General features: G+C 38.7%; 1 protein-coding gene across 1 annotated transcript in view; it reads right to left on the minus strand.

Moving 5' to 3' along the window:
- Positions 1–18,338, minus strand: part of slc30a6 (solute carrier family 30 member 6) — a 76,694-nt gene extending 58,356 nt beyond the window's left edge. The window contains exons 1-4 of the mRNA XM_024297383.2: positions 18,092–18,338; positions 17,759–17,805; positions 15,958–16,044; positions 6,526–6,610 (exon numbers count right to left, since the gene is read on the minus strand). Coding sequence (XP_024153151.1) covers positions 6,526–6,610; positions 15,958–16,044; positions 17,759–17,805; positions 18,092–18,275 — 403 coding nt within the window. The 5' untranslated portion in view covers positions 18,276–18,338. The remainder of the gene's footprint in view (positions 1–6,525; positions 6,611–15,957; positions 16,045–17,758; positions 17,806–18,091) is intronic.
- Positions 18,339–22,077: the final 3,739 nt, after the last annotated feature.

The following is a 22,077-nucleotide window of genomic DNA, read 5'->3' on the forward strand; positions in this document are numbered from 1 at the left end:
CTGCGTCAGTGTGCCAGTTGCTCTGGAACATGGAATTATGCTTGCAAAAAAGGAGGTCAGGGGGTTTGTCCGTGCATGTGTGTGCATCCAAGTGTGTAAGTGCATATGTGTGTGTGTGTGTGGGGACCGCCTTCTATACGTCTTATGCTCCACTTAAACTTAAGGCGGTGTGCACTGGAGGCGCTGCATGTGCGCGTTTTCGAACATACGAACGGGTCTGACTGGCTGAAGATGAGATTCTGGGTTTGATGGGAAAACATTTGAAGATGAATGAAGTCCAGATGGAACAAAGCAAAGCACAGGGAAAGACAAAGAATGAATATGAACAGGTTTTCTGTGAGACAAACGATGGAGGTGATACTGGAACCAGAGGAAGAAAGATCATTATTCAAAGAATTAAGGTTATTTATACAAGCAAACGACTTAAAAATAATGTTCTTTTAAATTATCTATAGATTGATTGTATTTGTGGTAGTTTGCATTTTAAAAAGATATTTTCAACAATATCATAATCAAATAATTTATTATAAAGAAAACAGTTCTTACACTAATTAATCCCTTATAAGCAATTTATTAACATGAATGAGGCTTTAGTAAGACATACAAATGCTAATAAATATCTTTATAATTATCTTTTCAAACACTTATAAGAAATTTGTAAAACATCTAACTGTACTAATAAATGTCATTTTAAAGTGCTGATTCACATCAATAAGGTACATGTAAGACATTTATAAAGTGACCAATGGGGAGCCGGTCCAGGGGTGTGTGTAGTATAAAAGAGGAACAGGTATGTGTGGGTGGAACCACTGGTCTGTTTCTGGGTTTACAGTGTTTTGTGCGGCTGCTGCCTATGTTATGTGTTTCTTTTCATTTTTATGTTCATTGTGTTTTGCCTGTTTGGGCTTAATGTTCTGTTCATGTTCTAATGTTGTGCATGTTATCTTCTTTTGGTTGCAGAACCGCTTCTTTGGTTTAATTGTATAAATAAAAAGAGCATAAACTCCACCTGTTTTTGCTTCCGTTCCTGCCGTCGTGGCACGCGCCTGCAGGGAGACTGCTACAATAAAAACTAATAAATATCTTATAGTCTTTAAAACAGCTAAAAAATGTCTTTATAAGCAGCATACTAACACTTAGAAGGCATTGATATCACAGTTACAAATACTAATAGATGTCTTATAAATGTCCTATAAGGGCTTATAAAAAATGTATTAATGCTTTTTAAACTTTTACACCTAGATTATTGAGGAATCCTATCATAAAGTGTTACCATGTGTATTTATTTTTATTTTTATTTTTTTTAAATGTATTTAAATTACATAATTGTATTCCCTTAAGCTGTGTTTGTTAAAATTTTGCAGCAAATTATTTATTATAAAGTTGTAAAAAAAATGTATGCTTTGATATGTTAACCAAGTTTCCGAATTTGCCCTTCAAATAATTTAATTATAATTTTTTTATCAACTTACATTTTGCTATTTTTCACCTAATTTAAGCTTCAACAATTCCTTCTATGAACAGTTTGAACCTGCCTTTGCTCTACTCCACTGCCATTATAAAAATGTACCAATGTTTGCTGACAGTAGTAGAGTCTGATCTTCTGACCATAACCACCCAGCTAGACCTGACCGCAGAATTCAACAGTTTCACACACTTTTCTTTTTCAACATCTCCTCCAAATTGACATCACCAACACAGCCCCCAGATGATGTCATCCATATCTTTCTGATTGTATTCAACTCATTTAGTTTATTTTCATCCTCGATCAACTACAGTAACTTGGTGTTTCCCAGGGCTCTGTCCTTGATCCCTTACATTTGACATGGAATTTATTTAAAAAAAAAAAAGTTTATTATTAAATCAGATTCACATGTTGATGCATATTTAGCTAAACTTGAAATCTTTTAAAAATGTAATAAGTGACACCTAATCTGATTTGAAACCAATAAAAACTTAAACTTTAGATTTCAAAGTTGAAGTTGCTCTACATTATTGTGTAAAAAAAGAAGACACACTAAACACACACAATGATAAGACCCTTCAGTACTTATACTTGCATCACTTTTTAAATGGATAGATCAGATAAAGATTGTTTCGATCTTTGCAGATTGTCTTTATGATGCTTGTGTTTCAACAGCTGCTGTTAGCTTCACTGCTGCTGTATTGATCACATGGTGAAAGGCAACAGAATAAAGCAGAAAATTAGGAGAAAAAAAAGTTTTAAGTCTGAGTGTGAGAAGATGTTAAGAGCAGCCAAAACACAAGCATGTTTGTGTGCAACCACAGGCTAATGAGGTGGAAGACAAACACTCAGCGCTCCACATCATGAGGGCTTTTAGCCAACAGCGAAGGACATGAAGTGATCTCATTAGGCCTGGCACAAGTGTGCACGCACACACGGCGATGAGCGACCACGGTCTGACAGTCAGGGGGTTTGATTGACAGCTGAGAAAAGAATGAAGATAATGAAGGAGTAAACAGAAGCTGGCAGCATCGTGGACCAACATCTGGCATAATCCAAGGAACTCAAACAAAAGCGGGAGAAAGAACAAACATCAGATTTCGGCTAAAAATCTTAAAGCGGGAAGGGTCCATAGGTCATTTAATCACACGCTCAGCAGCTGGGAAACATAAACAGGATCAGAGGAAGACTTTATATAATAGCTGGTGCTCAAAGTTGACATTTTGTGGCTTGTTGGGCCTCGGCGGGTTAAGGTTTAAGTCCGGTTAGCACATCAAACATCAGCAGGGTGCTGGGAGCTGGCAAAGGAGATTTAAGGGTGTAATCTGGAGCTCCACAGAGGATGTGTTTAACATGAACCCAGATTACCGTTTGTTTCAAAAATAAAACATTTGACTTTGACTTTTGATTGAGTGTCTGTGGTCCTGAGTGGGGGGGGGGTTCAGCAGGAAGCTGACAAGATGGGGTCTGGGTCGCGGTCTGCCTCGTTGTTCTTATCGAGCTCAATATCGATTGTGGTGTCGCCTTCTCCTCTCTGATCAATGGCTCTGCTCTCCGCTTCCTGTCTGCGCGACACCTGACGCCGCCTGCGCGCTCGGCGTTTCTGTGTTGTGCCGGCAGAGCGACTGCGGCAGGGTCGAGTTTCCTGCTGTTCTTTTCGCGGCAGCCTTTTCCCGAGCCATGGACTCCCCGAGAGGATCTCGGGTTAGCGGCCGAGACGGGCCTTGCTGAGGAGAAACACGCCGTCTCGCCGCTCGTCTGACTGCGACTAATATGTGCATGTTTACACACAAATTCATCCGCAGTGCACACAAACAAGCCCAGCAGCTTCAGAAAGTCCTGACCTGAGCACAGCTGATCAAATCTGACTGCAGTTTTTTTTTTTTGATTCCTGTAAAAAAGTGTAAAAAAAAAAAAAAAAAAACAAGAACATCTGAGCAGCTACATCGGTTTAAATAAAAAGTCCAGCTAACAGAAATATAACGGTTTTTAGTTTTAAGTTTGTAGTTTGTGTCTGAACTGGGCATTTTTATATTGTCTGCTGGCTTTTAAAATAACATTTTATGTCAAACACTGAGATGGTTGAAGTCAACATTTACAGGGTTTCCCAATCTTTATGGCAACACTTCCTCAAAAATCTATCAACTTGTTCTGACCTTCTATGACTTTCTCCTTTGCAGCAAATCTACCATCAGAGGATAAACACTAATAAGTCCAAGAAAATTCTAAAGTCTGCTTTTATTAATCATCGGATCCTGCCGCAGAGAAAAGCAACTTCGTGTCGCAGCGCTCTCATTATGAGCCCTCTACGTTAGTAAAATTGTGTATATTGGAGCAAAAAAGAAAAAGAAAAAAAGAAAAATACACTTTTTTCTGCATCAGAATCAGCTGATTCACTGTGATCGAACTGTAGAAGATACATGGCAAGCACAAAAACATTTATTCACTGTGACATTGTTGGTGTTTTAACGTTAACGACAGTGGCCCTGAAGGCTAGATCACATAAACAAATTAATCAACGCAAAACATTACAAATGTCTCAATGACAATTTAAAAAAGAAATTTCAAATAATAAAAACATCAAGTTTAAGAAATCGAAACAAAATTACAAAAAAAACAAATGCTTCACAATGGAGCAGAGCATGAAGACTTTGGTTCCGCCCATTTCACTCATTGTCACAAATTTAAGCTTTTTTCAAACTGTGCATTTTTATTAATTTTTATATACTAAATAAATTGAGCCGTTTATCATTGTAATGTTTACCAGCTTGTAAGTTCATCATTATCAAGTCTTAATGCAGATATTAACAAAGGAAAGGGACCGTGTCAAAGTGCTGTTAAATGCAATGAGGTCGAGAAGGTCAGTGCACCAAACTTTTGTGCTGGTGCACCTATGAAAAAATGTTAGGCGCACCGGTGCAACCAGTACAAAAAGTTAGTCTAGAGCCCTGATCAATCTGGTTGGATGGTAGTAATAGAAATCGATTCATCGCTACACCTCTAGTCCAAGAGTCCTTTGACTTGTGGGTTGTGTCTGAATTTCCTTACTACTAAATTCACAGAACTAGTGATGCACGATATTGACTTTTTACAACCGATACTGATATCCGATATTTTCCAGCCTCTCGATGTGCAAATAAATGGTTGGTCACAAATATAAACTTTTCATAAACATAGACATGTGCTTGGATTCTTACAGATGAGAATCAAGTGCACCTCTCTGCTAGACTATTGTGTATTTTAGCGCTGTGTTTGGACAGGTTACTGCTGTTCCCGCCCTTTCTCTTACGTTTTTGTTACATCTGAGTCAGCACGCGCTGTCTGCATCCACTTTGGTTATATACAGACACACTTCGGACTTTTTTGCTAGCGCCAGCTCTGCCATGCGCGTGCGTTTGTTGTCTGTGTGTCAGTGCAGGAATGTGTGTGTGTAGGGGTGTGTCCGGGTGTGTTTGTGAGCGAGCATCGCGAGAGCGAACCCCTCCCTTGCAAAGTGCAGCTCCTAAAGCAGTGAGGGAGAGATGGAGAAATGCTCCGTCTTCGTAAGTCACATCTGCTGTGTCCGGCTGTCGGGCCGCTTTGCTAGCACCGTAAAGCAGTACAGACAGGGTTGAAACTTTTAGGGTGAGCAGACAAGTTTTAACATAAGTAAATACTGAGTGGTGAATGAGGAAGGGTCGGCAGTTTAAGTGTTTAATTATTGGTCCATTTTATCTGCTAATTTTTTTTTTTTTTTAATCGGAATTATCGTGATGTCATAATGTCCATTACTGGCCGATAATTATCGGTAAACGATATTATCGTGCAACCCTACAAAGAACACTCTATAGTACATGTATCAAAGTCAAGGCCTGTAGTGTGATTATTTTATAATATTGTTATTAATGGACAAAGAAATGTAGAACTGATAAAAACAATTCCAGCGCTTCAACTGCCCAAAATATAAGTGGAGTCAATTTCACTACAAATCCCATAATGCAGCTCTTCAGCTGCCTTGGCTAGTACTTCTGCACTCACAATGCAGAAGAGAAAGGGTTTATTCTGAAAGCAGCTTTTAGAAAGCAATTAGAGGCATAATAAATATTTACTGATGTAGCTGGTAAAGCCATGTGTCTCATTTGTGGAGCGAATGTGGCAGTAATTAAAGAATATTTTCTAAGATGGTGCTATGACACAAACATCAAATACACATTTTCCTAAGCAATCCAGTTTGACACCCTTCCCCAAAAGAGTTTGTGCCATTTTGTCGAGGGGGGAGAGCTGTTTCCCAATAAAGAATGACTGATTTCAGAGGCTGGAGATTTCACAGAGTCTGTTAAAAACTAGTGGGTTCTGATGCTGAATATTTTGGCAAATATAGACCACAAAGCATTGCATTTGAACAATTTTTCATTTAAAAAAAGTATGCAAAATATATATATTTTTTAATCATCCAAGTTTTTATCATCAGAACAGTGGAATCATAAAATGTTCATTTTCATTAGACTTTTACTTTGGCAAATGGGTGATGTAATGAGTGATGTCCCCACTTTTTATGTAAACATGCCCAAGATAGTACAAATTAGTGAGCATGGTTTCCAAATTACATTAAAATCCAAGGCACTGGGTATTTCCCAAACTGTCTTTTTAAATAGATAAAAGGTCAGAATGGGAGCGTTCCTTGTTGTAGTTGCCCCTACTGTTTGTCAAAGGGTTGGGGTGGGGGGTCGAGCCCCTGCAGACACAACGTGGATGGATCTTTCAAAGCCCCTCATTCAGAGAGCAGAGTCGCCACAAACAGGAGACCTGCAGCGCAGCAACAGCGCCGCTCCGGCCCCCCGTGGTCAGAAGGGCTATCTGAAGCCTCGATTCAGAGAGCGCTTCTGTTCACACAAACACACAGCTGCTGTCAGTCTGTGTTTGCAGTGTGTGGACAGGTATCTGTGTTCGTTAACGTCCGAGTCTGGAAGAGTGTGCGTCGCTGTCAGTCACTGCACATCTGTGTCTGTGTGTCAGTTTGCATGTGTCTATCTGCATGTCACTCTGCCTGTATGTGTGTGTGTGTGTGTGTGTGTGCTTACCCATGCTGTTGGTGGAACTGCACCACATCAGCAGACAGCCGGTGCACAGCAGGTTGAGCGCCCCGAACAGCAGGATCCTCCACGACTGAGAACAAACAACAACAGAGCGTTCAGGTTCATAACAACAGGCAGGGGCTGGTGTCCGGCTGGAGGCCCGACACAGAGGGGCCTTATGCCTTTACTGAGGACAAAGGAAGGAGGAGCTCAGAATCTGAGAAAAAAAATAACTCAGGAATTTTTTGTCTTTCAAAGAAAATGAAAAAAAAAAAGAAAATAAAACAAGTAATTTCTAGAAAGTATTAACGTTTCAAAATTAAATTGCTCTAAAAGCAGTGATAGACTTGTATGCTTTTAAGCTGAATTTATTCAGATAATGTTATATATTCCAAAATACATGGTCTAGACATAAACATTTGCCAAATTTTTACGTTTCTCCCATCACTCAAAAATTTATTTCTTTTGATTTAGCAGGTTGTCACTGTAATATATCAGGAGAACCAAGATTTTTTTGTTCTTTTTGCTGTGAAGGACAGTGGAGTGATTTCTTGCATTGAAATAGTTCACACAACCGGTAACAGTGGATGCAGTTTATTTCTCACTCCCATAAGTGCAGACGTGAAGGGAACTCTTTGGACAGATTTTTAAGCTCAAGGCATATGAAGTTGGATTTGACCCAGAACTGCTTTTTCTAAATCAGCGTGTGTTTAAGTTGCCAGGAGTCTGCTGAAAAAAACTGAGTCTAAGGTAACATTTGTTTAACAAGCATCTGCAAAGATCTTTTGTAAATAATGTGATGTTAAAAATGCTTCTTTAATACAGTTCTTCATATAAGGTAAACAACATATGCTGATGAGTAACAGGAGCCACAGAAATTCAACATAGACTGTATTTTCTCTGTATTACTACCATTAACGGTATATGGGAACTGGACCAAATAAGTGTGACATCACCCGTCAACTCAGTTCCCATTTCTTCGTGATTTGTATGAGAACCTGTTGGAGCCAGACATCATCAGTAAGCAGTGATGCCTATAGACTTCTAATGAAGCATCTGATTGGTCAGTTTATAACTTGAATAACCTGCACTATAGAAAATAGGATCATCAAGAGGTTAAAAAAAGTAGCAGAGCAAGAATGGTTATACTGACAAATAGAATGACTGAGTAACAGCTGTTTATTTCTTAACAGAAGACTACGGGAATTTGGCTTCCTGGAACCAGCAGATACTTCCTGTTTGAAACGCAGGGGGGAAGGGGTCACTCAGTCCAGATCTACTATAAAGTCTTCAAAGTGACTAATGACAAACGTTTGAATACAGACAGTGGAAATATGTCAGTGCTAGTTTTACTGGATCTCAGTGCTGCGTTTGATACAGTCGACCACGCAATACTACTCAGATGACTGGAAAACTGGGTGGGTCTCACTGGGCCAGTACTAAACTGGTTCAAAACGTACTTAGAAAACAGGAAATATTTTGTGTCAATTGGTAACTTCACCTCTGAGCCAACAGAAATTACATGTGGAGTGCCCCAAGGCTCCATCCTGGGACCACTTCTATTTAACATCTACATGCTCCCACTGGCCCAAGTTATAAAGAACAACAACATTAGTTACCATAGCTATGCAGATGACACACAGATATATATTAGACTGACACCAGGAGACCGAGGCCCTGTACAGGCTCTTGGTAAATGCATTGAGGACATTAATGACTGGATGTGTCACAACTTACTTCAATTAAACAAAAACAAAACTGAGGTTATTGTCTTTGGGGCTAAAGAAAAAAGGTTAGACGTCACTACAGAGCTTCAATCTATTCAACTAAAAACTACCAACCAGGCCAGAAACTTGGGTGTAGTGATAGACACAGACCTAAATTTTGATAAACACATTAAGGCAGTCACTAAATCAGCCTATTATCATCTCAAAAATATCTCAAGGATTAAAGATCTGATGTCTAAGCAGGACCTGGAGAAACTAGTGCATGCTTTCATCTTTAGTCGACTTGATTACTGTAACAGTGTTTTTACAGGACTACCAAAAAAATCCATCAGGAAACTGCAGCTTATTCAGAACTCTGCTGCTCGGGTTCTCACAAGGACCAAGAAAGTAGACCACATCAGTCCAGTTCTGAGGTCTTTACACTGGTTACCTGTCTGTCAGAGGATAGACTTTAAAGTTCTGTTACTGGTTTATAAAGCTTTGAATGGTTTAGCACCAAAATACATGACTGACCTCCTGACCCAGTATGTACCAGCCAGACCTCTCCGGTCATCAGGATCCGGTCTTTTATCAGTTCCTAGAGTCAGAACTAAACATGGAGAAGCTGCATTCAGCTTCTATGCACCACAGATCTGGAACAGACTTCCAGAAAACATTAGATCTGCTGAAACACTCAGTGTATTTAAATCCAGGTTAAAGACTCACCTGTTCTCAGTTGCATTTGATTAATATGTATTCAAAAGTTTACGTCCACCTTTTTATCTATGCTTGTTTTAAATTAAAATCTTTTTACTTTCTTTTAATTTTATTTTAATGATCACATTTTTACTATTTCTTTTGATTGTTTCTTTTAATGTTTTATGTAAAGCACTTTGAATTGTCTCTGTACATGAAATGTGCTATACAAATAAACTTGCCTTGCCTTGCCTTGCCTTTAAATGCTTTTCCCAATTACTTTCCCTTCAACCCTCTAAGATACTTACTTTTTTAATCTCTTTTATTCAAATATGTTAGTTGTTTATATCCAGACAGAACAAAAACAAAATAGGAAACTCTTGAATTATTTATTTTTCCAAGTATTTTTGTCACCAAATCTCCCTTTTTTTTTTTTTAAGAAGACGGTTTCTTTCACCTCCACAAAACATTTAGCCAAACGCAAACTAGAAAAGCTACAATTAGCTAATCAAATTAAAAGGAAGAAAGCTGGCAGTACCCCCCCAAAAAACTTATTTTCCTCTATTTTCTAATAATTAAAGAATAGAGTAGATTTACAGATCATGTAAAAAATAGATAAAACATGAAAATTCATCGAAGCTCCTCAGGCTTTCCTAAAAGTTTGACCTTTGTTTTGTGCGTGATGATGCGCTAAAGTGCGCACGGCTGAGAATAAAACAAGCTTTGATGTATATGTGAGAGTTTTCTTGTTTTGTCGGATCAGCTGATCGGGATGGTGCTGAGCCATGTAAAGAGCAGCTGCAGTCTTTGCATCAAAGCCGTTTAGCATGTATGACTTAACACCAACCGTTAGAGAGAACCAAAGAGCGATCACGTTAAAGACGCTCACATACATGTTTATGAAATTTGACAGATTGCAGATATTTAATAATCAAACTCGACCTAAAGCTTCAAATCCTGCATAATCTCACTCTGGCTGGCGGGATTGGTGGCTCTGCGGTCATCCCACTCTGCAGAGGGTCGAGGTGGATGCTAAGCGTGAACAGAACCGAACGTGTCCACCACTGCCGGAATCAGTTCAGCAGAGAAACAGCAGCCCAGGGGGAAGGTCACATTTCCAGCATGAGAGAGCAGGACAGCAAAAAAAAAAAAAGAGCCGCTCTCTGCATGGGTTTTACTTGCACCTTTACTTTCCCTTCATCTTTAAACTGAATGAAGTCAGCAAGTTTGAATTGTGTAAATGAAGGTATAAACTAAATGCATTCCCTTTCAATAGGCACCAATCTCCAACACCACATTAAAAAGTGGATGTGATCAGAAAATTTCACACGTTTTACTGAGACACCACAAAGACTGTGCAGCCTAACATGGAGTCCTTGTTTTATTTAAGTGCAACAAACTATTTTTTGTCTTTTTGCAGCACATCCATGCACAAATAGAAACCATTTCTCCACTCTAAACTTCTAAACAGGACGTATTCCTGCTTCATTCTGTCTTTGTTGGATATTTACATGAACTACAATTTTAGTTTTTACTTTCACTCCTATCATCTTTTGATCTATTGTCAAAGCATTCCCAGCTGTCTTTTAAACTATGATTTTGCAAGTTTTACCTAAAATAAAAAATCTTGTATTGCTTTATAGGACATAGTTTCTGCAGAGCGGCAGTAGCTCAAGAGAAATTCACATCTGAGTTGTGGGCGGGACTGTCGGTGCTGTCCAACCCCACCTCCTTCCCCTCCCCATAGCTGAGAGCTCTCTGTTTACACGCCGTCTTGCAAGCTTACCCTCAAACCACCAACCTAATGCTGCATTCAGACCAAACACAACTTGAGGGGCGGAGGCAGCCAGTTTCAGATGTGAATATGGGTCCCGCTGCACAATTTAAACGTCGAGCATTGCGGTCTGGTGACAGACTGTTTCATGTGAACAAACACAGCATAACATTAGAAGTGCAACAAAAATGGCGATACATTTTGAAGCTATCCAGCCAACCAGGGAGTTTGTGAGTCTAAGCTACCTACATGTAACCTTCATCAGTTAGATGTAGGAGGGAACGGTTAGATGTAAAGAGTCTGTTTTCCATGAGCATACCTACAGATGGGGGGAGGGCAGCAACTTAAAGCAGCAGATGCACATAAAGAGGGCGTTAGTGAACGTGATCTGGAAGGAAAACAGCAAAACCAAACATTCTGGTCTATGATTCAGTTTGGAAACAGATACCACAGCTTCACGAATGACAGTCCAGTGAAGGTGTTAGATATTGCGAGCAGATCAGTGACACAAATGACACAAAAATCCACAACCAACAGGATTTGTGGCCTGAAGTCTGGTTTTCCCTCTACTGCTGCTGCTGCAGGAATGTGGCTCAAAGATGGCCGAATCAGCTGTCGGAGTGTGGATCGAAACTGAAGTCTGTCCCGATCGTCCTCCTGAGGTTCTGAGCGACGGTGCGTGAAGGTGACCCCACTTCATGCTCTGCCTTTGAGAGGCAGCTATCATTTCTCAGAACTGGCTGAATGACTGTCAGATGAACGGGAAACAAGTTTATCAAGGATGGAACTGTACGGAACCTGAGTCAGCAGAACTCACCAAAGAATGAAAAAAGGACAAAACCATGAGAGTAATTTGCCCTCTGAGCAGCGAGAGAGTGTGTTTGTGTGTCAGAGGGAGGAGGAACCAGAAGTGGAGGAAGGGATTGAGGATGGTGAGTGTGTATGTGTGTGGCGGCCTGTCACTTTGTGTTGGATTCATACGCCGTGGTGAGGAGAGCCGAGTGCTGTGAAATCTACAATTACTGTGGTGTGCCGTGTTATGACAGCGCCGCGGCGTCCGCTGACAGCACTAGCCAGCGCTAGAGTGCCTCGGTGTGTACGCGCACGCACAAGTGTGCGTGAATCTGTGTGTGCAAACAGAGAGACAGCGCGCGGCCCAAAACATTCCCGACCCCCTTTAGCGTGCACACAAACACGCTGGCCGCCTGAGGTGGCGGTGGGGGGGGTGGCGTTTCGTCACGGCACTCTGCTGCCCCCCTGTGGGAGGCGTGATGAGTTTACATGTGACGGCCGCTCAGTCATTAAACTGAAAGTTCTGGACTGGCACTGGAGAGGACGCACCTTCATCCCCTAATGCTCAGCTGCAACACTGCATCCCGTCATCGCCCAGCTCAAGTTGTCCAACTACAGCAGAAACTTGGACGACGTTGGATCCTCCCTTAAGCTCCTCCCTTCATGAGGAAGTACATCAGCTGCTCCCCCCAACACACACGCATACAAAAATACATAACATGTTCAGCTACGCCTCAGCCTCCTGATCCTACAAACCAAAAACTTCCATCACTTAAGTTCCACTCCATTTGTGTCGTAGCTACTGCCATGGGCGGGGCAAAGTCTCCCTTCTCCACTCCATTCATGATGCATCCACTTGCAGAAAAATAGATCCATGTACGTCTTTGCTTAAAAAGCAACAGGCTTTTACTTTGGCTGAAAACTGAATTATTTTAGCTAAAGACCACTGGCATCGATTTTACAATAGAAAAAATATATACTTAAAGGATTTTGAATGGTTCCCTCTCTACCTTAGGATTGATTTTAAGGTACTTCCAGTTGTTTTAAATGTCTTCATAGTGTCATGCGCCTTTTCTTTCTGATCTATTATTAAAATATGAACCCTCGGAGACCCTAAAATCCTCCAGAACTGCTTTACCAACTTGGCTTTCAAGTTTTCATGTTCAAGTTTCCATGCTCAAAAGTTTACCTCCATGAGTTGTACAGTACAGAAATGTGCACTTTTTTGCATAAAAGGCATTACACAGAGAAAAATTGATTGGTTCATTCATTAATTGATAATCCTTAAAAGAAACAGAAAAGCTGTTTCCGCAAGAATTTGTTGTAAGAGATATTCATGTTGTAAGTAAACATTGATTTGAATAAATTATAATTATTATTTAATTGAGTCATCTCCAACCCTGACCCTGTCATAGAGCTTAGATGGATGCATCTTTTCAGCTCAGAAGAGTCCTGTTTATTATTAATTTATTGTCAGTTTATCTTTTAAATATATGTTATTTCTGTACAGAAATCTGAAAATAAAAAAAAGAAAACTAAATAAATGAGCTGAATATTTATCAAATCGGATTTATGGTTCAGTATCTTTAAGTAAAAGAGTCAAAGTTGCCACTCAGTAAAAGAAAAGCTTTCCCTTCATCATTTAATGAGAGTGATTTTCAATGTTTTCTGAGGTGCTGTGAGGTCTCGTCTAAGTGATGATTTAGTTTGATCAGACTCCGACGTGTTTACTGTCCAAGCAGGAAATGGTTCTCTGCTGCAGTTTTTCCTGACGTCACAAGTTGGTGTTTGTAAACAACTCAGCCTCCAATTAGCCGATTAATCAGCAGAAGAGCCTCTGGGGAGCAGACACGGCCACGTGGGGGGGGCTGCCGTCTGCTCTGCACTCTCTCTGTGTAAGTGGAATCAAGAGGGATGTCAAAAAAAAAGTTTTTTTTTTCTCTTTGGAGGAAGAGTCCTCCGCTTCTCCACAAACGCCTTCATGGAAGGTTGTTGTGGTAAAAAGCAAAGCCTTCGGTCACCATCCCCACACCATGTAATCCAATCCAAGGCTCAATGGAGGAGTAAGACCCCCACTTTAATCCACTTTGACCAGTGTGTGCTCAAAGTGGATTATAGTACAATACCGCTGACAGATACACAAAGACCGGGATGCTTTCGGGTGTGTGATGGGGTCTGCTCCGTCTCTGTTGAAGCTGCACATCTGGCCCTGTTTTGCAGCATTCCGCTTCCTTTCATTTCCTGTCCTTTTGTTTTGACTTACCCTGTTTGTTTTTTCAGAACAATGAGTTACAATTAAACAGATTTTTAGACAGAAATCACCAAGGAGTTCCACAGACCAGCAGAGGGCGTTAGCGAGACCAGAAGGGAAGCGGCTGCATCAAGAATCAACAACCATCAACTCCAGTAAACCTTCATCTACCTAAAGCCGAGCACCAGATTACCTGTAGTTAACCTTGAGACCCGCCCACAGAACGGACTGAAAGACGTGCAGAGCCTCATGTTTCACCAAACTATCTGTCATTATAGCACTTTGCTAGCTGTCATCCAAACCTGTGACTGCGACACAACAGTGGAGCTTCAACAACCAAACCAACAGCTGATCCTTCTGATCCACCCAAACTAGAAAGATGCAACAACCAGCAGCGTCTGACCCGGAGCTGTTTCCATGACTACCAACACACCTCTTCTGTTTCTGAAGTTCAAAAAGGTGGGAAAAGACCAGTTCAGCCATGTTTGGAAACTCGCATCCTTAACCCTTTAACACCAGAGCTTTAGCTCCAGTGTTGACGTTCTTTCAACGACTCTTTAATCGTTTATGCAATTTTCAGAATCAATGCTGAAAAAAAAGCAGCTCTGCAGCAATTTACTTTACTTTGTTGCACATCGGTGCAAGGCGGCTTTTCTCCACATCAGAGGTTCAGTGGTATCTTGTCTCACCAGCAACATCTCTGCTATTAAAAGGTTAACTAGCATGAGCGAGTTTAGATCATCATGCCTCATTGAAGGGAACTTCTACTCAAGACCAATACTTTCAACTTCAATCAGAATAGGGCAACTTTATTAAAAACACAAAACTCTGTTCTATGAAATCATAAATGGTTTGTCATCCCCTCCACTCAACCAGTTTGTCCAAATACGAACTAACTCCCAAAGAGTGATATGAGGGTCGGTGAGGGGAGACTGCATAGTTCTGCTGCTGAGAAGGGCCTTCAGCCAAAACGCCTTCTCAGGAAATGCAGCGCAAGAATGGAACACTGTCCCTCAATGTATTAGAGAAGCTTCTACATTCAATCTGTTTAAAAAGCACGTTAGAAACTGGCTCTTATCACAGCAAACTCGTACACATTGAATTTTAATATGCTTCCCCCTTTACGTGTTCTGCAATCACGTCTCTTATATTCGTTTTAATGTTTCGTAATGTATATATACATTATTTATTACTTTGATCAAAATGTATTTCAAGTGATTGTCTTATAATTGAATTTTTCTTGTATATCCTTTTTATTGACATTGATATTTTAACGTTTTTTTATTGATTATTTTTAGGTTGACAATTTTAACATCTGTCCAGGGACAACAGATGAAAGCTGGACTAATTCTGGCTCATTGCATTCAATGCTTTTAATGTGCACTGTCCCTTAGAAATAAATACATAATTATTATTATCATTATTAATGCAAATATTTGTTTTTATTTTTATATATTTGTAATATTTGAAATGGTTTTGGTTTTAAAATCCCTTGACACTTTTTAAGCTTTAAAGCTTTTTTTGTTTTTACTGTAGTAAATTCCTGTTTTTTTATGCATTTCAGTGGAGCATACTTCCATAAGTCAGTCTTGTTGCTCACTTAAGTCCATCCTGTCACTTCCACCATTAAGATGCGAGTCCAAAACCCCAAACTCTTTAAGGGGAAGTGAGTTTACACTCTGATCGGATAATTACAAGTTAGATCCAAACTCCTTTAATGAGTTTAAGAAAAGGTCTTTCCACTGCGTGCGTTAAATCACATTTAAGGTCAGCCTCTGTGACCCCGAGTAAGGCCACGCTCTTCATTTTGGCAGATTAGAGCGTTGGCAGAGCCACATGCTTCAGCTGCATTTGACACCTGTCTATTTAAGCATCAGAGAAGATGTTTGATATACTGAAACAGACAGATATAGTGAGCCAGTTCCACAGTGCTGCGTCTTCACTGAAGGTCTGATGTTGCCATGTTCTGGTAGATCATCTGTAACCGCTGTCAGAAGGAGCGCTGACTTAAGACAGGAAGCTCAGTGATGGGAAACCATGCATGCGGCTGGTCTAACAGGCTTACAGCATAATGTGATTACAATGTAAGGGTTCTCCTCCTGCCAACCAGTGAATGGAAAGTACCAGGACTGATGATGAGCTGAAGATTAACTAAATGGGGCCAAAAATAATCAAAAATCACGGCTTCCAATCCAGTTTTTCTGTGTTTTGGAACTTACCCGTCGATCCGAGGCGACCAGGCGAACTTCTTGCAGGAACCTCCCAACTACAGATCTGTTGGACTTCCGAAACGGATGAAAAGTGCCCTTTGGGTTCAAGCAAATCAACAAAAGTCATCAGACATAAATCACTTAAATGTAATGATCAGAGTTTGATGATTATCTACATGTATTCAGAACAACTTCATGTTCAAAAGCTCTATCAAACATCCTGTCAGAAGTAAAGAACTCTGTCTGCAACAACGAGGACCTCCTACTGCTGTGAGGTTATAATGGTGCATTCAGTGACCTTCTGTTCATGTCAAAGAATCCGGCTAAGTGACATTTTATGAAGCTAAAAACATCTAGAGAGAATAGACACAATTTTAATTAATTTTCTTCATGGAAGGAGTTTTATCCTAATAGTTGACCTATACTGCCCCCAAGTGGCAGCACTTAAACCAGGTGTCCAAAGATCATTTCTGATTTCATTTTTCTTTTAAACATACCTTCTCATTTTGCTGTTAAGCTCCAATTCAAGGAAGAAAAACCAATTTATTTGCAATGACATTTACATGATTACATTTTATTTACATCCTTATAAAACTGTAACTGTGGCAGATCTCACAAAACCACACGGAAAGTTTCAGATAAATGCTTTATTATAGTTGATTGCTACTTTTACTTTAATGAGAAAAAATACAGATAAAATTAAATGTATGTTTCTTTAATTAATTCCCATTAATAGTTTAAACTTGAATTTCTAGTCAAATTTGGGATAATTAATTTCCCTGCTTAAACTGTTGCTTTGCGGCTGTAATTCACATGCAGGAGACACTGAAGTTAAACTTTATTGCTGTTAGAAACTAAATTATTCAGATCATCTGGCAAACATTTGCTCTTACATATAACCTAAATACATGTAAAAATTAAGTTTTTTAATATTAATTACATTTTATGGGTTACAAAAGTTTTCTACTTGACTTTGGAACATTTGGCTGATTGGACAATGTGTTTTAAAAGAGCAGAAGTTGATATTAAATCCTTCTTCTTCTAAATTCAAATGTCTCACTTTAGCGATCATGGTTCCCTTAATATACTTATCTAACAAAATAATATGAGAGAACAAGATGAAAAGCAAAACTGAAATTATTAAAGTTACAAGGAGAAAGGATTTGATGTTTAAAACTATGTGTGTGGATACTCAATATCTTACATTTTATTACTGAAACTCTTTTAAACAATGTTAAGGTCTCATCTCCTTGAAATTAGCTTTTTTAAAATAAAAGTTTTAGTTATGGTTCAGTTTTGATGTACAGTCAATGATGGGGAGATGGCGCTTCCAGAAAGTTAATCTTCTGTCTTATAAGAATGATTGGGGAAAAAAAGTTTTGGTAAATAATGCAGATATTTCTTTGTGTTCTTTTAACTCAGCAGTGTCTTTTTCTTTTTATTCTCCCATGGATCCAGTTTTGCTCAAAAGTCTCTTTCCGACTTATTAATCCTGCACTCTGATCTTAACTGGGTCAAATGCGGTCTGAATTTCTTCCCATCCTCTTCAGCTTCTTTAATGACATCCTGGATAAATCCATATCGTGTTCTTGGACTCATTTAGTCGGTTGGTTGGTTCTTCTTAAAAAAAATGTATCTACTGTTCCAGGTTTTCTCCATGTGAGGATTATGACTTTCTGTTTGGTTGTTCTCATGTTTTCTACATCAATTTAGACACCAGAACCATGAGTGACAACATAAGAACAACGTGAAGACTGGGATGTCTGTGTGCGTACATAAACTCCCTCGACCCATCAGAAAGGACACTCACCAAAACATAGGTGTCATGTTCCTGCTTCTTCCTGTGCATGGGGACATCTGATGGGGAGAAAAGGCATCAGAACCCCAACATGACAACAAATCACATACATTGCATTTACTGAGTTGTGATGATATATAATATTTCTGAGATCCTTGTTTACAGCATAAAATCAATCCCTTCTGACAGCTGAAGCAGTCATCTGTGGCATGACACGCAGAGGAAATATATGCTTTGAATAGTCTTTGAGACTTATAAGTGACCGTAGATTGAAATAAATAAATAAATAAAGACGAATTCTCCTTTGACTAAGAAGCAGCTGTTAGCATAGTTAGCATAACAAACCTGGATTCTGTAGGTTCAGGACATCCACCGACACCATGTCAGGCTTATCCAGCGGACCCACCTTCCTCTCCGTCACCCCGGACGGCACCACATCCGGCTTTGGGCCGAATTTTCGGGGGTAAAACTCCCCAACATTGCTATAAGAAAGACCGGTGGACGTGGACATTATTCCGTCCATCGCCATTTTGGACTTCCTGTACCCATGAGCCTCTTTGGTTTACTTGCGCATGCGCTGTAAGAAAAATTATTGCCGGGGAAAAAATGCATATACATATATATATACATATATATATATATATATATATATATATATATATATATATATATATATATATATATATATATATATATATATATATATATATGTGTGCATTTTTTCTATCAAATAATTGTTTATGTTTTTGCAAAAAGTTAGGCCAAGTTAGCTGTTAAATTACAGTATATCTTGGCCGAAAGAGATTTGAAATATTTGAGAGTTTATATTTGTCTTTTTCACAGTCCATTAAAAAAACAACTTCTGCATTACTTTATCACAGTAGTCAATACAATTGTTTTTCAAGCAGTAAACTGCAGATATGGTTGCTTCATAATATTACAATAGAAACATTTGGATATAATTCAAATACATTTATTGAAAATACTCAATCAAATTGTTTAGAAACTTTTTATGTATTACCATTGTCCCATTGAAATGTATTATGTTAATTCATATTTCACAGCATGGGAAAATGTATAGGAACATAAATGAAAATTATCAACAAAAAACAGAAAATCTTCTAATCACATCTAAAATGTCAATTTTTACTGTTCACTTTTGCCTCCTGTACAACTCATTCCTATACGCAGAATGAACTAAGATATTAGAATGTTTTGTAAATACAAAACAATAATTCTTTCCTGTCTTTTTTCTGCTTTATACTAAACAGGAAATCAAGGATTTTTTGGCCCATCCACTTTAAAGCACAACAGGCTTTCTCTACAATAAGAAAGTCTAAATGACCTGAGGACACTGAACTTTTAGATGTGACCCAATGATGTATGTTATTTTTTTTTTTTTTTTAAGAGAAAATGGGCAGAACTGTCTTTTTTCGAAACTGTAATTGAAGGTCCAGACTTCCATCATTGTCATTAAAGTTGTTCATAGGGGTTGGAGCTCCTGAAATAAATCTGCGTGTGAGTGTGTCTGTGAATGTCGTGAGCTGAATGGAGAGTGTTGTCTGGAGCAGTTTGAGGCGCTGTGAGCACCCTTCACCCCCACCCTCTACTGAGCTGAATGGGGCCATGGTAACTGTCATTGAAATGTGCTGGGATGGAGGGAGTGAGACGGCATAAAAAAAGGAAAGCAATAAAAATAAAAAATAAAAAGGTTCTGACTCTGAAGAAGGGGTTCATCACCTGAAAAGTCTGGTTCTTCTCAATTCAGTCTTAGTGTGGAGTAGGGATGGAAAAGACATAAGACATATAAAAAAATTGACCAAGCACTGGAGTTAATAGCAGGAAAACCACAGATACAAACAAGACTGCTAAAAAAGGCCTAAAATCAGTTGGGAAGTAAATCTATTTCTGTCCAACTTTGTGACTTTCTCTACCTGTTGAGTCTCTACTGTCTGGTCAATGACAATTGACTGAAGATGAACCTCAAAAGTGGATCAGTGTCGTGTTCACTAAAAATACGCTAACTTTTTTTTTTTTTTTTTTTACACAGAAATTCAAGCAATACTTGAATAAATTAAATGTTTTAACCACAAAGAACACAAAATCTATAATACCCAAGAGGCTGGTTTTAATGTTTGAAGTCATTATGGTAAAAAGTAAATTGTTTTTGCTTCTTAAATTAAAAACATTTCCAGTAAAAAAATTTTTTTTTGTTAAAAGACATTTTCATGTACAGTATTAAAAGCCAAAATAAATAATACATATCTAGATTATTTCCATTAAGGTAAAAATAATAGGACTGTTCAAATAGCCACAAAGTTAGATTAATCTTTTATTGATTTGTGGATCATGATTGAAAATGCATAAAGATTCATGAAAGATGGAAACGTTGGACTTGTCAGTTCAGTCCTTAGTGTGGACAAGTGTGATTGCTGCACTCACAGCCAAGAAATCACACAGGAAATGATATACTCATTTGTAGGGATAACTTATCTTCTTCTAGTTGCAGGTTTCTGAAAATGGCATTGAATTTCAACAATGATTGCTTTTAAAATTATCCACGGAATGTTCTGCTTGCTCTTATTTAAGGCAAAGGTGAGCGTGATGAGGTGTGGTCATGGTGTTCTGAGTTGAGATTTTATCGTGGCTTTATTTTATTCACGTTCACACCTTAAGCAAACTGTATTGAAATCTGTTTGGAAGACCACACCCACTTTTTCAAATATGTCTCAGTCTGTAGCATTTACCAGCCTCTGAATACATTTAGGAGATATTTAACCCCTTAATGACTATTGTGACAAATATGCATCAAACCTCTTCAGCTGCCACATTGATTCCATTGATTCCATTTGCAATTGAAATTCCAAAGCGTTTTTTTTTTTCTTTTTCATAGCTGGAAGTAAATTCAAACATCAAGGGGTTAAATTAGACCAGGTGGGGGCAAACAATGGCCCAGGACCATATGTGGCCTGATAAACTATTAAATCTTGCCCGCCAAAGTGAAATAAATTGTATTGATAACATTGAGAAGTCTTCTTCTGTTTGAAGTGTTTGATAGACAAATCTATGATATTAAACACCAGGTCCTCATCAAAACGATATTTTCTGGATTTTATGTTATTTTTGGTCCTATCAATTTTAGATTTCACTGAACTTTAGCCTGGAAATGAGACAGATTTTAGCTTGGAAAAAAAAACCTTTCTTACTTTCTTTATCCATGTTTTCTACAGCTCAATTTTGGACAAACTTTGTATCAGAAAGTTAGAAGTACACAGATGTTCAAGCAGTTTCTAGAAAGGACAAAGTCTAGTATCAAGTTTTCTGTGATTCTTCAAGGGTCACTCTGTCACCTATTCATTTAATCTTTCAAGTTTTCCCATTAGCATGAAGCAAAGCTCACTTACATCCCTTTGTTGATCAGTATACTTGTTGAAATCATTTGTATTGGTCCTGGTCTCCCTGTTTTTTTATTATTTTGGACAGTTCTGATCCATCTAATATTTTCCTTCCTGTTTCTTTTTCATGTTGTTTAAATGCTGCTTTTCTTCTGAAGGATGTGGTTTGCTCTGCTATTTCTCCATGTTTCATGGATCCTTTATGTACACTCTGGTGTTCTTTAGTTTTCCGATTTAAGGATCCCGGCTGTACAATAACAGGTTATTTTGTTCTGTCTTCATTGTTTATTGGTTTGTGACAACTAGAAAATATCTTTCTCATCCAGATGTGTCTTTTACTGCTTAAAAATTGTAGAACATGCTGTTCTGGTGTTTGTAACTCTTCAGCTGAAGCTCGTTTCCACACCCTGCTGTTGCTTCTCCAGCTCAGGCTGCTTCATCCTTTGCTGCTGAACCCACAGGAGTGTACAATATGCAGCACTAATTTCTATCACTAGTCTAGAACAGGGGTGGGCAAACTACAGCCATATGCAGCCCATTAAACTACTGAATCCTGCCTGCCAAACTGAGTCAATTCTTTTGAAGATCCTTCATAATGTTTTATTTTCCCTGTAATTCTGGTGTGTCCTAGATGTTACTTAACGAATACTTTGACCTTTGTTTATAGGAGCAGAAAATTATTCTGAATTTATGTGTTGTTGGAAGCTTAATTGTTTTTCTAACGTTAATGTGTGTTTTCTGAATTAAACTGTCAGTTTCTGGTTACTCCAACACCACATGAACGCAGCATTTTATGTTTATGTTTTTTCCAGAGGGACATCAAACCATTGGTGCAATTGGGACTAAAATGAGAATAAAAGCCACAAGTTTTGATATGAAAACTCCAAAAGTATATTTTAATAATCAAAATAAAAGCATGTTTTTGTCCAGATTTCA

This window comes from Oryzias melastigma, linkage group LG15, assembly GCF_002922805.2.
Source record: "Oryzias melastigma strain HK-1 linkage group LG15, ASM292280v2, whole genome shotgun sequence".
NCBI classification, from domain to species: Eukaryota; Metazoa; Chordata; class Actinopteri; order Beloniformes; family Adrianichthyidae; genus Oryzias; species Oryzias melastigma.